We start from the raw sequence: 13,916 nt of genomic DNA, 5'->3' as shown, positions 1-13,916 counted from the left end.
TAATGTTATATGCTTCAAATGCCATTCTAAATTAGTTCTGTTAAAACTATCTTACTTCTATTTTGGTAATTATAGAATTACTGAATTATTTTATCCTTGAAATTCACCTGCTCAAAGTCTGACACATAAGCAAAAAAAAAATTAACTGAAACCATAATCTCAAAATTTATCATAACATGAAAAATCCCTCAGATAAACTACATCTTAAGGGTTAGTAAGATAACTAACTCATTTGGATAGTGTACTTGCTTTATTGTGGGCATGACCCAGCTTTGAGCCTTTTTCTAACTGAAAAAGCTGGCCTGGAGCAGTGAGAGTACTGATAAAGGAATATATATATATATATATATTTATATATATATGTGTGTGTGTGTGTGTATAAGTATGTATATATATATATATATATATTTTTTTTTTTCTTTTAATCACCCTGTAAACATTCTTAGGGAAAAAAACGTAATTTCCTGAAAGAACATCTTCTCTCCACAGGGAGGCAGTATTTATCATGAAAAGTATTTCTACTCACCAAGTGAAGAATAGAAGCCAAAATTTTATATACTGTTTGAATCTCCTCAGGTTTGAATCCAATGACTTTCATGGCATCAGCCACTACTTTGAATTCGGCAGCATCATTGATAGAAGACTATAAATGAAAATGGGAAAATTTAGACACAAGTACCTCATATGAGCATTAGAATCCAGGATACTATTAAGCCAAGTCTCCAGAGAAAATAAAATTAACTTCAGGGGTAGAAGCATCATTTACAGCATACATAGTGCCCACTTGTATGTGAGTCCATGCCACCCAAAATAATCACCATATACTTTTCTGCAATCTCCAATGAGGAAGCAAGCTGAGAGTTTGGTACAGAGAAGCTGTGCCCTGCTCTGTGGTGAACGATGTGAGACGACACCACAAATTCCAATTGCAGAAGCTTTCAAGACATATGTCTGGCTACTGTCATCTGTGTCTTTTTGCTCCACAAATAATGTTGGATGGGATGGGAGAAAAACTCCCACTCCTATACAGTCAGACCTTTTAATTTGCAGGTGAAGAAACTCAGGCCCTCAAACATTGGAAAAAACAAAGAAAACCTGATAAACTTTTTGTGACAAAATATGAAGCAGAGTTACTGAGTTAATAATATATCACTGCTCTTAAGCATTTAAAAAAATCAAACATAGTATGACTGATTCATTTGCCTAAATGGAACAGATTGGACTTCACAGTTAATGTCCCTTCCGATTCTTTATCTGATTCTGTATCTAAACCACTGTAAAGACGAAACCTCTTACCTTTAACTGAGCTCCTCCATGGATATAGTTGTAGGATGAAAGGGATTTTTGGAGATGCAGAGAGCGCAGTATCTGCTCTGAACCTCCTTGGAGTAACTAAAAAAAAAAAAAAATCAATTAAAATTAAATTCATATACAAAATATTCTAAGTTAATGATAACTCAGCTTTTATTCATTTTGTGGGTTTAATTCACTTAGCTCCCTCCACCTCTTCTGTTTGAATGACTTTTATTTATTTTTTTTGCCTCCAGGGTTATCACTGGGGCTTGGTGGCTACATTACAAATCCACTGCTCCTGGAAGCCATTTTTCCCATTTTGTTGCCCTTGTTGTCATCATTATTATTATTGTTGTCATTGCTATTGTTGTTGGATAGGACAGAGAGAAATCGAGAGAGGAGAGGAGATGGGGAGAGAAAGACAGACACCTGCAGACCTGCTTCACCACCTGTGAATTGACCCCCCTGCAGGTGGGGAGCCAGGGGCTCGAACCGGGATCCTTATGCCAGTCTTTGTGCTTGGTGCCATGTGCACTTCACCCACTGCTCTACTACCCAACCCCCGAAAGACTTTTTTTTTAACCTTGAAGGTAAATATTTTCAATGCCATCAGTTATGGATAATGTAAAGTAGTTATGAAGGGAAGTTTTAGCTTTCTTACAGCATGACTGGCATTAAAAAAAAACAACTCTTGTTTTTCAGGGGTCATCTTTAAAATAGGAGCCTATTATGCTCCATGGTGGTTGCTTGTAGGCTGTGTTGCCAGGCGGTGGCGCACCTGACTGAGCGCACATGTTACAGCGCTCAAGGACCCGGGTTTGAGCCTCGAGTCCCCACCTGCAGGGGGAAAGCTTCATGAGTGGTGAAGCAGGGCTGCAGGTGTCTCTCTGTCTCTCTCCTTCTCCCTATCACCCCCTTCCTTCTGGATTTCTGGCTGTCTCTTCTATCCAATAAGTGAATAAAGATAATTAAAAAAATTTTTTAAAGTCAATGTCATAGAATTAGGAACTACCAGCTTCATGTTATTAAACACACCAGAAACACAGATCTTCCTTATCAATTTCTCAATCTCAGGAAAGGAAACACTGACTGATAATAGCTGCAATGATGGACATAGTTTAAAAAAAATTATTGCCACCACAGTTAACATTGGGACTCAGTGTTACAAATCTCTTCCTACAAATCTACTGCTCCTGACAGCCATTCCCTCCCAGAGGCATTTTTGTTGTTGTTGTTTATATTTTATTAGATAGGAGAGAGAAAGACACCTGCAGACCTGCTTCATGGCTGGTGGGGCTTCTCCCTGCGCACATGGTAATGTGTGTGTTTAGCCACCCAAAGACAATTTTTTTTTAAAAGAAACAAACTTTAAGACTTGCAGCCAAGTAGGAAAAAGCTGAGCTCTTAAAACATACAGAATTTTCCTATATTTGATTGAAAACCTGGTGAATTGTCAGCAAAAACAAATTCAATGTAGATAGTCCTTTTATATAGAACCTGCCTTTGAAAGGCAGTATGTTTAAATTTTCTAAATTAAACTGTATGCTTTGCTTTGCTTTACTTACAATAGTGTTACTATCAGGATTTTTAAAATGATTTTTTAAAAACAAATCAAAATCTGTATACACAAATGAGGAGTTCAAGGATCAAGTTCGAGCACTCGGCTCCCCACCTGCAGGGGGATTGTTTTGCAAACAGTGAAGCAGGTCTGCAGGTGTCTCTTTCTCTCCCCCTTTCTCTCTTACCTATCCAACAACAAAAATTGAAAGAGATGGCCACCAGGAGCAATGGATTCGTGGTGTAGGTTCTGAGCCCCTAAGCCCCAGCAATAACTCTGGAGGCAAAAAAAAAAAAAAGTGCTAGCACTGAGCCCTAGTGGAATTTATTTTTTACTGCCACCTTGGTGGCAATAAAAAACAACAACACAGAATAGTATTACTTAGTCTGGCTAAAAACTATTTATTGGGAGTCAGGCAGTAGTGTAGTGGGTTAAGCTCAGGTGGTGCAAAGTGCAAGCACTGGCATAAGGATCCCGGTTCGAGCCCCCGGCTCCCCACCTGCAGGGGAGTCGCTTCACAAGCAGTGAAGCAGGTCTGCAGGTGTCTGTCTTTCTCTCCCCTCTCTCTGTCCTATCCAACAACAATGACATCAATAACAATAAAGACTACAAAAGAAACAAAAGGGAATAAATAAATATTAAAAAAACTATTTATTAGCCTTGGTTATATTATTTTGAAATTTCAAATGTATAATAATGCATCTAACTTGTTTTTTAATTGTAAGGACTTTCCAATAGGAGGACTTTTTTCACAGCCCTTTGGTGGGATAGAGACAATTCACTCTTGAATTCATAAATTCTAGTTTTTAAAGCAACCATACTGCTTTATAGCATAGTCTCTGAGTAGTATAATCTGAATTTTAATAAATTTAAAACAAAATAAAATTTTGTTTTTATATCTTTGCAGGTCCCAAGTATGGGAACAGCAGCTTCAGTAGAGTATACAGTTTGCATGGGGCCTGTCTTTGATTCTTGGTACTATGTAAATATTTAGTACCAGTGCCTGTTGCAAATGCAACTCCATGGATAGTTGAGTGGTGCTTTGGTCTCTTTCTCTCAAACTCTCTCATAGAAAAATAAAGTAGGGTGCTGGGTGGTAGTGCAGCGGGTTAAGCACACATGGCGCAAAGCGCAAGGACTGGTGCAAGGATCCCAGTTTGAGGCCCTGGCTCCCCACCTGCAGGGGTGTCACTTCACAAGCAGTGAAGCAGGTCTGCAGGTGTCTATCTTTCTCTCTCCCTCTCTGTCTCCCCTCCTATGCAACAACAACCACAACAAAGGCAACAAAATGGGGAAAACAGCCTCCAGAGGCAGTGGATTTGTAGTGCTGGCACAGAGCCCCACTGATTGATAACCCTGGAGACAAAAAAAAAAAAAAAAAAAAAAAAAAGAAAGAAAGAAAGAAAAGAGAAAAAGAAAAAATTGGTTGGGAAAGCAGATCAGCAGTAGGACACTTGCCTTGCAAACATGAAGGTTAGGTTTGATCCCTCACACACTGCATTAAAAAGTCATAATTGCAAAATAAATTTTAAAAAGAAGCACACCAAAAATACAAGAATTTAAACATTTTTAGAATTTACCATCTTAAAAGCTTTCATAGTAATGAAACTGTTATTTACATCTGCAAGGAAACGTGGGTGATGCTCATCCAAGACCGTCATCTGGCTAACCACCTGCTAGGTCTTTACAACAGCCATGCTCATCAAATCTCAGAAGCGCTCTCATGCACAGATGTGTTGTAAGCCAATGAGACAAGGGGAGCACAGGACAGGGGTGAACTCCAATATAAAAACATTCATTACGTGGTCCGGGAGGTGGCACAGTAGACAAAGCATTGGACTTTCAAGCAGGAGGTCCTGAGTTCGATCCCCGGCACATGTACCAGAATGATGTCTGGTTCTTTCTCTCCTATCTTTCTCATGAATAAATATTTAAAAATAAATTCAATTCCTGCACTACTGAACAAACGATCAGTCTTTTACAAAACAGAAGATTACTAACCTGATAGAAAGAATGAAAGCTTCTTTCTCCTGGCTGTTGTACAATCACACGAGACTACGGGGGGGAAAAAGTGTCAGTCTGAAAACATATTCTTAGAATACAAATGGAAGCTACCTTCTTGTTGGTATGCTTCTAAATTCTGCTTATAAGACCTTCTGTTTTGATCATCACATTAGGTTCGCTTGTATTACTTACAATGTGGTCTTTTTACATAATCACTGTTTTACCTGGGTCCCGCCCTGCCTGCAGGGTATTGGTTTAATCCCCACTGGTTAGATGGAAGCTTTCTATGTTCTGTTCGCTCTTCTTTTGCTCCGCCCCCTCTCCTAGTCATTTCCTTTCGCTTGCCACTTCCCGTGAAGAGATGCATAAAAGGCGATGTATCTGATTAATAAACGAGATACTGCTTCCCAGCTCAGCCATGAGTCCCTGGCCGTCTCTCTACCGCCCGTGAAGCTAGCCCAGCCTGGCACCTTCTCACAAAGTTCTATATCCCATGGAGACTACACAGCTAAGACAATATCTTCAGTGCAATTTTTAATAATTCACTTTACATTTTAAAACAGTTACCTAAACATTCTGAAGAAGCAGCTGCTATTTTGCTTTTATTTTTATAACCTAGAATTTGAAGATGGAATAGGGAGTGGGGGGGGGTGGGGGGGGGGAGACTGAATTGGATATGGTAGAACAGGAAAAAGTATTTACGGAATAATTATTTTCAATTTTCTCTTCTCTGGGGCCTGCTGACACTTCAGAAAATGCTGTCTTTTATATTACAATATTATCAGTAGAGTAAGATCTGTCTATAGAGATCTCTGTCTTAGATGGTTCCAAAAAGATGACAATTAAGGGAAGGCCCCAAATACTCAGGGGCTGGGAGGTGGCACACGTCATAATGTGTAAGGACCCAGATTCAGTCCCACATCCCACCTGCAGGAGGAAAGCTTCACAAGCAGTGCTGCAGGTATCTCCCTTTCTTTTCTCACACCCTCTTGATGGGAGACTTAACTGGGAAAGGGGATTTTAACTGCAAAAAACAGGCAAATGAACTTTACGTGCCCTCTGGTAGAAAGGTCCAGGAAGACTAATTAGAACACAACTTCTCAGGAAGTCCCAAAAGGAAAGTTTCAGTTGGAATTTTCTATAAACAAGGCCTAGTGTTCACATAGGCAGACAAAAATATGCCCTAAGTTTTTAAAGGCTAAATGGTTTATGTTTCACAATTAGGTTCTAAGATCACAAAGTACATATATATTACTGTAAAACAGTGAAAAAATAGATTTCAAATTAGTCAAAACATAATGGGAGGTGGTGGTGATATGTAAAAAGAATAGAATGGATCAGCCCTAGATTAGCTTTTGTTAAACCTTACCCCAGCAGTAGGCATACATTCATATACCACCCCATCTCTGTACCCTCCCCATTTCTAACTCTATTTACAAAGTCTATTTGTTTATGCAATTTAATATTTTAATAAAAAAACAAAAAAGAAGAATATATTTCCATAAAAAGTTACTGAGTAGCAAGGAGGCAGGAGGAACAGGATTTAAAGACATTTTTAAACAGTAAAAGAAATTCTATCAATCTAATTGGTTAAAAAAATTCATCATTTCTAATTATTAAGCTCAATAATTCATTTTACCTTCTCCAGTAAGTAGTTATTGATATGTCCGCCAATAGGGTCCCCCTTAAAATCAAAGTTGATATCCATGTATTTCCCAAACCTGCTTGAATTATCATTGCGGTTGGTCTTGGCATTTCCAAAAGCTTCCAAGACACAGTTGGACTTGAGCAACATATTCTTCACTCTTTAACAAAGACAAATGAAAGTCATTATAAACATATTTCTTTGATGCTAGGCCTTTTTTAAAAGCCAGATTTCATTAAAATATATGCAATGGTTTATAAAGAGATACTGCCCATTAGTTTTTAATATCAAAAAAAAAAAAAACAAATAGAGTCAAACTAAATGTCTAGCAATAGGATGGATAAAAAAATTTCCAGTATGACCTATACAAACATAGATGTTCAAGGTGCTAGGAATAGTTCAGTGAATAGAGCACACGCCTTACTGTGCATCAGGCTCTGGGTTAGATCTTCAGAACCACATGGAAATATTGTGGACAGCACATGGCGGGAGTGGGCGCTTTACTGACAGTGGTGGGTGCTTTGGTGTCTCTCCTTTTTACTTCCCCTTAACCACTCTCTCCCTCTCTCCAAGGATATGGTAGAAGTGTCCAGGAGCTAGCTCCCCCAAGAGAGCACACTTTTACTATGCACTAGAACCTGAGTTCACATGAGAATGCCATGCAAATGGGAAGCTTCATAAACAATGGTGTGGTACTGTGGTGTGTGATGTCTCTCTTCTTTCTGTCTCTTTCTGTTACCCTCTATTTGGAAAAAAAATTATACATATAATAAAAATGAGTATGCGGATGCTGCTCAGTGATATCACACATGCACAAGGATGTTAATTCATCCCCTACTGCCACATTAAAAAATGTTTAAAATACAATAAATGAGTAAGAAGTTGAAAAATAATATGTATTACAGGATCTTCATGTTTGTGCTTGGGCATATGGACACATAAGCATGTGTGCTTGTACATGTGTTAAAAATGTGTGAAAAATCTGGAACGAAGGGAATCCAGTTAGCGCAGCAGGTTAAGTGCACGTGGTGCAAAGTGCAAGGACCAGCATAAGGACTCCAGTTCAAGTCCCCGGCTCTTCATCTACAGGGGAGTCACTTCACAGGCGGTGAAGCAGGTCTGCAGTGTCTATCTTCCTCTCCCCCTCTGTCTTCCCCTCCTCTCTCCATTTCTCTCTGTCCTATCTAACAATGATGACCTCAATAATAATGATAATAATAATAACTACAACAACAGTAAAAAAAAGGGAAAATAAATATTTTTTTTTAAGTTTAAAAAAATCTGGAAGGGAATAGCATACTTTTTAATGTTTGTTGTATAGAATCTCTTTGTATCAGTGATTCAATTCATTCTCTTTTCTTTTTAAATTTTAAATTATCTTTATTTATTGGATTCAGATAGTGGGGAAGTGAGTGAGAGGGAGAAAGACAAGGGTGGGGTAGATAGCATAATGGTTATGCAACAAGACTCATGCTTGAGGTTCCAAAGTCCCAGGTTCAATTCCCCGCACCACCATAAGCCAGAGCTGAGTAGTACTCTGGTAAAAAAAAAAAAAAAAGAAAAGAAAGACAAAGAGACACCTGCAGTACTGTTTCACCAATCGCAAAGCTTTTCCCCTACAGGTAGGGGCTGGGGGCTCAAACCCAGGTCCTTGCGCATTGTAATGTGTGCTCAACCAGGTGCGCCACCACTGGCCTGGATTCAATCCATTCTCTATGTGATGAATGCTAACTTTCTACAGCACTTTCTCTCTCAGTGGATACATGTTTAAGTACACTTTAGTCCTTTAGGTTCTTGTATTTATTTCACCAAGAAAATGCCTCTTACATGAACATACTTGCAGAAATGACTTTGTCTACTAAATAATTGTAGCAGATCTCCTAATCCTTTCACTTCTACTTCAAGTGGCCCCGCGCCTCCTCAGGAATGAGAGTATGCTTTTAAACTAGGGGGATGTGGACTGCTTGTGCATGGTAAATCAAGTGAGTCATCTATAGAACTATGGTAAATTATGCTTATATAAGACTAGTAATAATATGTCTTAGCCTACTGTACCAAAAGGGTTTAGAAAAAAAAAATTGGCTCTCCTTTTCTTTGTGTTAGACTGCAAAGTCAGAGCTAAAAGCAGGCATATATCGCAATCAAGAAACATGCCTTGTACCCACCTGCAGCAGGAAAGCTTCATAAGTGGTGAGGTACTACTGCAGGTGTCTCTCTCTCTTTCTCTCTCCCTCTCTATCTCCCCTTCCTCCCTGTCTCTATCAAAAAAAGAGAAGAAAAGGGGAGGATGGCCACTGAGAGTGATAACCCTGGTGGCAATAAAAAAAAAACAACTAAATAGGGAGTTGGGCGGTAGCGCAGTGGGTTAAGCGCAGGTGGTGCTAAGCACAAGGACTGGCATTAAGGATCCTGGTTAAAGCTCCCAGTTCCCCACCTGCAGGGTAGTAGATTCACAAGTGGTGAAGCAGGTCTGCAGGTATCTTTCTCTGCCCTCTCTGTCTTCCCCTCCTCTCTCTATTTCTCTCTGTCCTATCCAACAATGATGACATCAATAACAATAACAACTACAACAATAAAACAAGGGCAACAAAAAGGAATAAATATATATTTAAAAAAACTAAATCAATAAATCAATACATTTAAAAAAGAAAGAAACAACTCTTGTGGTAGCAAGATAGCTCACTTGTAAGGATGCCTGCTTTGCCATGTGTACAATTCAGGTTTAAGCTCCTGGTATGCCACATGGAAGAACCAGGGCTGGGGGGCTGGGGAGACCTAGTACTATGGGGTGTTTATCTGTCCGTAGGTCTGTCTGAAAAAGTTGGCCCAGGGTGGTAAAGCTCTGACAACAACAACAACAACAAAAAGAAATATGCCTCTTTTGATCTGGAAAACCCAATTATGATCAGAAGAAAGCTCATATAGAGAGCAGACTAGTCCAAATTTTCTTTGTTCACAATGAATCATTTCTTGAAACTCATAAAATTGAAGCTTGTGGTAAATATATAGAATATGACTAATGAATATTGAACTTGAAGGTAGTAACTTTAGAAAACTCTTGTTTTCTACAAAAAGTTAGTACCATATCAAAGTCAAGTTATGTGGCTTTACTGTAATTTCTTTCTTCTTAAAAGTGCATCCCTTCACTTAAACAGATACTGTGTGGCGGACATGTGTTAACTGCTGGGCCCCAGACAGTGCAAACCAGCTTTCTAACTGATCTCAGTGTGTGCAGCAGCATGGTGTGGCATGAAAGCCCTTTAGAAAATGAGACCTATCTAGAACCTAGTACCTGGGGTTCTGGCTGTAATAATGATGGGAAGTTATCAGCCTGCTTTCCAGAGACCCCCTCACTATAGGGAGCTTAGGGATTCTCCCAAAGCATGGTTTTAAAAGACACTAGTACAGAAAAATGAGCAAAGAACACATGAGTGCTTGAGGAATAAAATCTACCATGGGGACGGAGGTAGACTCTCATGCCCGAGGCTCCAAGTCTCAGGTTCAATCACCCACACCACCATAAGCTAGAGGTGAGCAGTGCTCTGGTATAAAAAAAAAAATTAAAATTAAGTAAAATAAATTTTGCCAGGGTAAAATGATAACATCTTTGTTGATCCCATATAACATCAAGGCAGTATAAGCTCAAGTGGGGACGTATTCATCCATTTCAGAATAATCTCATTCTATGCTAGACATAAGTAGAACTGATCATACTAGCAAGACTTATTATTTTTTTTCTATTCAAACAAGCACAGAAATGGGGCGACATTAAAACAAGCAAAAAGAGCCCAAGCAGGTTGCTTGAGACACATCAGTGCTTAAACTCAGTCAACTCTATGTAGAAAAATGAATTCTAATTGGAGTTTCTCACCATTATTAGGTTGTTCTTACCTTTCAACCTCTGCTCTCTGGCTGGGGTTGGTGATGGCTGCGATATACTGCATAATGTACTTGCTGGCTTCAGTTTTACCAGCTCCACTTTCCCCTGGGGGAAAAATGTGCAAACTTAACATTATAACTTAAACTAAATAAAGATAAACTAATTTTAAACAGAATGATTACAGCGCTGCTCTACTGTTCATAAAGCTTCACTTGCCGCAGGGCTCCTATGTGATTCCTCGGGATTGAACCTGGTCCTTGCACACAGTGGTCAAGTACGTACTCTACTGGGCAAGCTATCTTCTGGTCCCTGTTTGTTTCCTTTGAGTTATTTCATATTGTCTTTATAAGCTATGGGCCTTAACAGATCTGAACATACTAAAAAATGTAAAACTATAATGAATATAATAGTTGCACTTCAAGAAAAATACCAAGGAATAGATGTGATGAACTAGGGTTGGAAGGTAGTTCCTTCATTAGGAGTGCTCCTTGCCATGTATGTGGTCAGGATTCAAACTCTGATACCACACGGGAGTACCATGACACTGGGGGAAACTCCAGTGCTGTGTTATCTCTATATATCTATATCTGAAATAAAAAAAGAACAAAAATGCTATCCCAGGAGTGGTGAAATCGTGTGTATACCAGGACCCAACAATACACAACATACACAAAGTCTAGTACTTGGCAATGACTCAAGTACAGCAAAAGGAGACAAGAAGCTAGTGTGACTCAAACAGTGGTCACAGCAGGGTGCATGAAACTTCTCATTTTCTCTAGCAGAATTTCCTTTAGTTATCATGACGATACATCAATCCTTTTAGAAAATTAGAATAGCAATAATTTTAATGAAAAAAAATTGTCAGGCTCCAGACAATAGGTGTCATAGAAAAAATATGACAACTAGCATAATGAGAGAGGGAGGAAAGATGAATTTAGAAGAATCTACGTAATTTTTAAATCTTCTGATCCCAAAACTCCACTAGTAGCACCTCAAAAATCTGAAGATAATATATTCTCTAGTCAGTAGAGAATAGAGTAAATAAAATATGCTTCAATTATTTAATGGCATACAATGTTCTCTAATGTAAAGACACTCCAATTATTGATAACCAGGGGAAAACACTATAACTAAGCATTTAGTGTAATTATATATGCATATGACTATATGTATTTACCTTTGCAGAAAAAATATAAACATTACATTGTTCATCCTTTTAGAATCTGAGAAAGGGATAAGGTATTCAAGGGGAAGGAGCATTTTTGAACCAAAATGATTTTTTGCTTTTTTTTTTCCTCCCTTTTACTCCCATTAGTCAGTACTGCTTCCCTACTTTTTTTTTTTTTTTTTTTAGTAAGAAACAATCTTCAAATAGACTTCTCTAACTATAACGCTAAGTTGATTGATTCCTCTCATCTAAAAAGTAGAAACATAAGCATTTTTAAAAGCATAAAGTCACTAATATAAATCTGAACTACTAGTAACACCAGAAAGAAATTCTCCATTTGGGAGAGGCTATGCTGGGTCACTGGGTAGAAATTTTTTGTCCCCATTTCATTTTGCAAGACTGCTGGAAAAGCTCAGTTTTATACAGCATTCAGTCCACTTACTGGGTACACAAGGTCTCTGTCTTCTTTAGGCTTTAAAGCTCTGACCCTCAGAGATTATTTCCAATCCCCAGGCTTTTGGGGATTGGAAATAGTCTCTGACACAAATTCCTATTCGTCACTTTGACTACTAGGAGTTCTCATCATTCTGGATACTTCAAAATTTCATTTTCTTGCTTTATTTACTTTCCTGTCATTTAAAATATTTTTTCCAGTACTTTTATGGGTTTGAGATGGGTGGGAATTCGAATTTCCCATATCAGCTAGAACTACAAAACTAACCAAAGTCAATTCCAACAGAATTTAAGTTAATTTTTTTTTTTTCCTTTTTACCAGAGCACTGCTCAGCTTTAGTTTATGGTGATGCTAGGAATTGAACCTGGGACCATTAGTGCCTTAGATATGAAAGCCTTCTGCACAGCTACTATGTTATCTCCCCAGGCCTAGAATTTATATTTGGAAATGAACTAAAACTAGAGAAAGATGAGACATGAATTTAACTACGGTACATAATGCTTATTATATTTTCTAACCCTATAAAAATGATGGAATTTCTAGTTCCAAAAGGAAAAGAGCTAGTCCATCATCCTTTGGAGCTTTACATATCAAAAAGATTACATACATTTTGACCTTGGAGGTCTCCTCATCTAAGTACCTGATATCATAATACACGTGTCTTTTGATCGCCTCTTCATAGCCTTGTAAGCAGCATCAGCAATAGCAAAAAGATGAGGAGGTCTCTCATAGAGCTCACGTCCTTTATATTGCTCAATTGTGTCTCGCTCATAGATATTCAACTGCTTGTAAGGATTCACAGAAACGACGACTTCTCCGATGAATGTGTAGATGCGTCCTTTTTCAAATCTGTACAGAAGCAAAAGAAAAGGAAGAGGCAGTTTTGTTATAAAGAAATGCTGTTCCTTTTTTATGAGTCTCTTGGAAAATATAAGTATCTCAGGAATAATTTCTGAACTGACATTCTATTGATTCTGGATTTCCTTTCAGAGGAAAAGATTTTCGGCTGTGCCATGCCCCCATCTCCCCTTTTCAAATGCTGAGGGTAGGAAAGAATAGTAAAAAGGTTAAAATCCAAGAAAGTTTTTTTTTTCCCCAGTAGTTGGGGAATTTCCTACATCAAAAATATAAAAGTCCAATAGCACAGCTATATACAAGATACTGGATACTGTACAGCAAACCATAACAAAAGGACTTTTCAAAGTTAACCCAATTACCAAATAATGTGATGATAGCATTAACTATCGATCGTCTTTTTGAACCCTAAGACAGCAGGAACCTCACATCTCCACTATAGAGCCCCTACTTCCCCCAGTCCTGGAACCCTTGGATAGGGCTCACTTTCCCGTATGCCTCTCCCAATCCATACCAAATAATATTGCATCCGCCGATCACAACCTAACCAACGCAACGATTGCCACCTCAACATGTTTCACCTCAGACTGTGTCCAGAGACTTCACATGTGGAATGACAAACCTTCAGCTTCATTACTCGGGTGAGACCTTTCCTTTTATAGTACACTCCAATTTCATCTCAGGTGGTTCACTTTCTAACAAAGTCCCATAACCTAGATATACACCAGTTTCTGTGAGAGAGAGCTTATGTTCACACGTATCCATAAACTACTGCAAAATATATACCTGAAAGCAGAAGTACACTAGAGTTTACAGTGAGTACCTCCCTAACACTTCCTCTCCACTATTCCAAGCTTTGGGTCCATGATTGCTCAACAATTTGTTTGGCTTCGTATGTTAACTCTCTTTTCAATCACCAGGTTCCAGATGCCACCAGGATGCTGGCCAGGCTTCCCTGGATTGAAGACCCCACCAATGTGTCCTGGAGCTCAGCTTCCCCAGAGACACACCCTACTAGGGAAAGAGAGAGGCAGACTGGGAGTATGGACCGACCAGTCA

At 38.7% G+C, this 13,916-nt stretch overlaps 1 protein-coding gene across 2 annotated transcripts in view; it reads right to left on the bottom strand.

The window, feature by feature from the left end:
- The window catches only part of MYO1D (myosin ID), a 386,590-nt gene that overhangs the window by 259,613 nt on the left and 113,061 nt on the right, over nt 1-13,916 (bottom strand). For both annotated transcript variants that reach the window (XM_060203968.1, XM_060203969.1), the window contains 6 exons: nt 12,643-12,851; nt 10,392-10,485; nt 6,495-6,660; nt 4,853-4,906; nt 1,297-1,392; nt 527-643 (listed from right to left, as the gene is read on the bottom strand). In XM_060203968.1, the coding sequence (XP_060059951.1) occupies nt 527-643; nt 1,297-1,392; nt 4,853-4,906; nt 6,495-6,660; nt 10,392-10,485; nt 12,643-12,851 (736 nt within the window). The remainder of the gene's footprint in view (nt 1-526; nt 644-1,296; nt 1,393-4,852; nt 4,907-6,494; nt 6,661-10,391; nt 10,486-12,642; nt 12,852-13,916) is intronic.

This window comes from Erinaceus europaeus, chromosome 12 (assembly GCF_950295315.1).
Source record: "Erinaceus europaeus chromosome 12, mEriEur2.1, whole genome shotgun sequence".
Taxonomy (NCBI): Eukaryota; Metazoa; Chordata; class Mammalia; order Eulipotyphla; family Erinaceidae; genus Erinaceus; species Erinaceus europaeus.
This window is presented reverse-complemented; position numbering and strand designations above follow the sequence as displayed.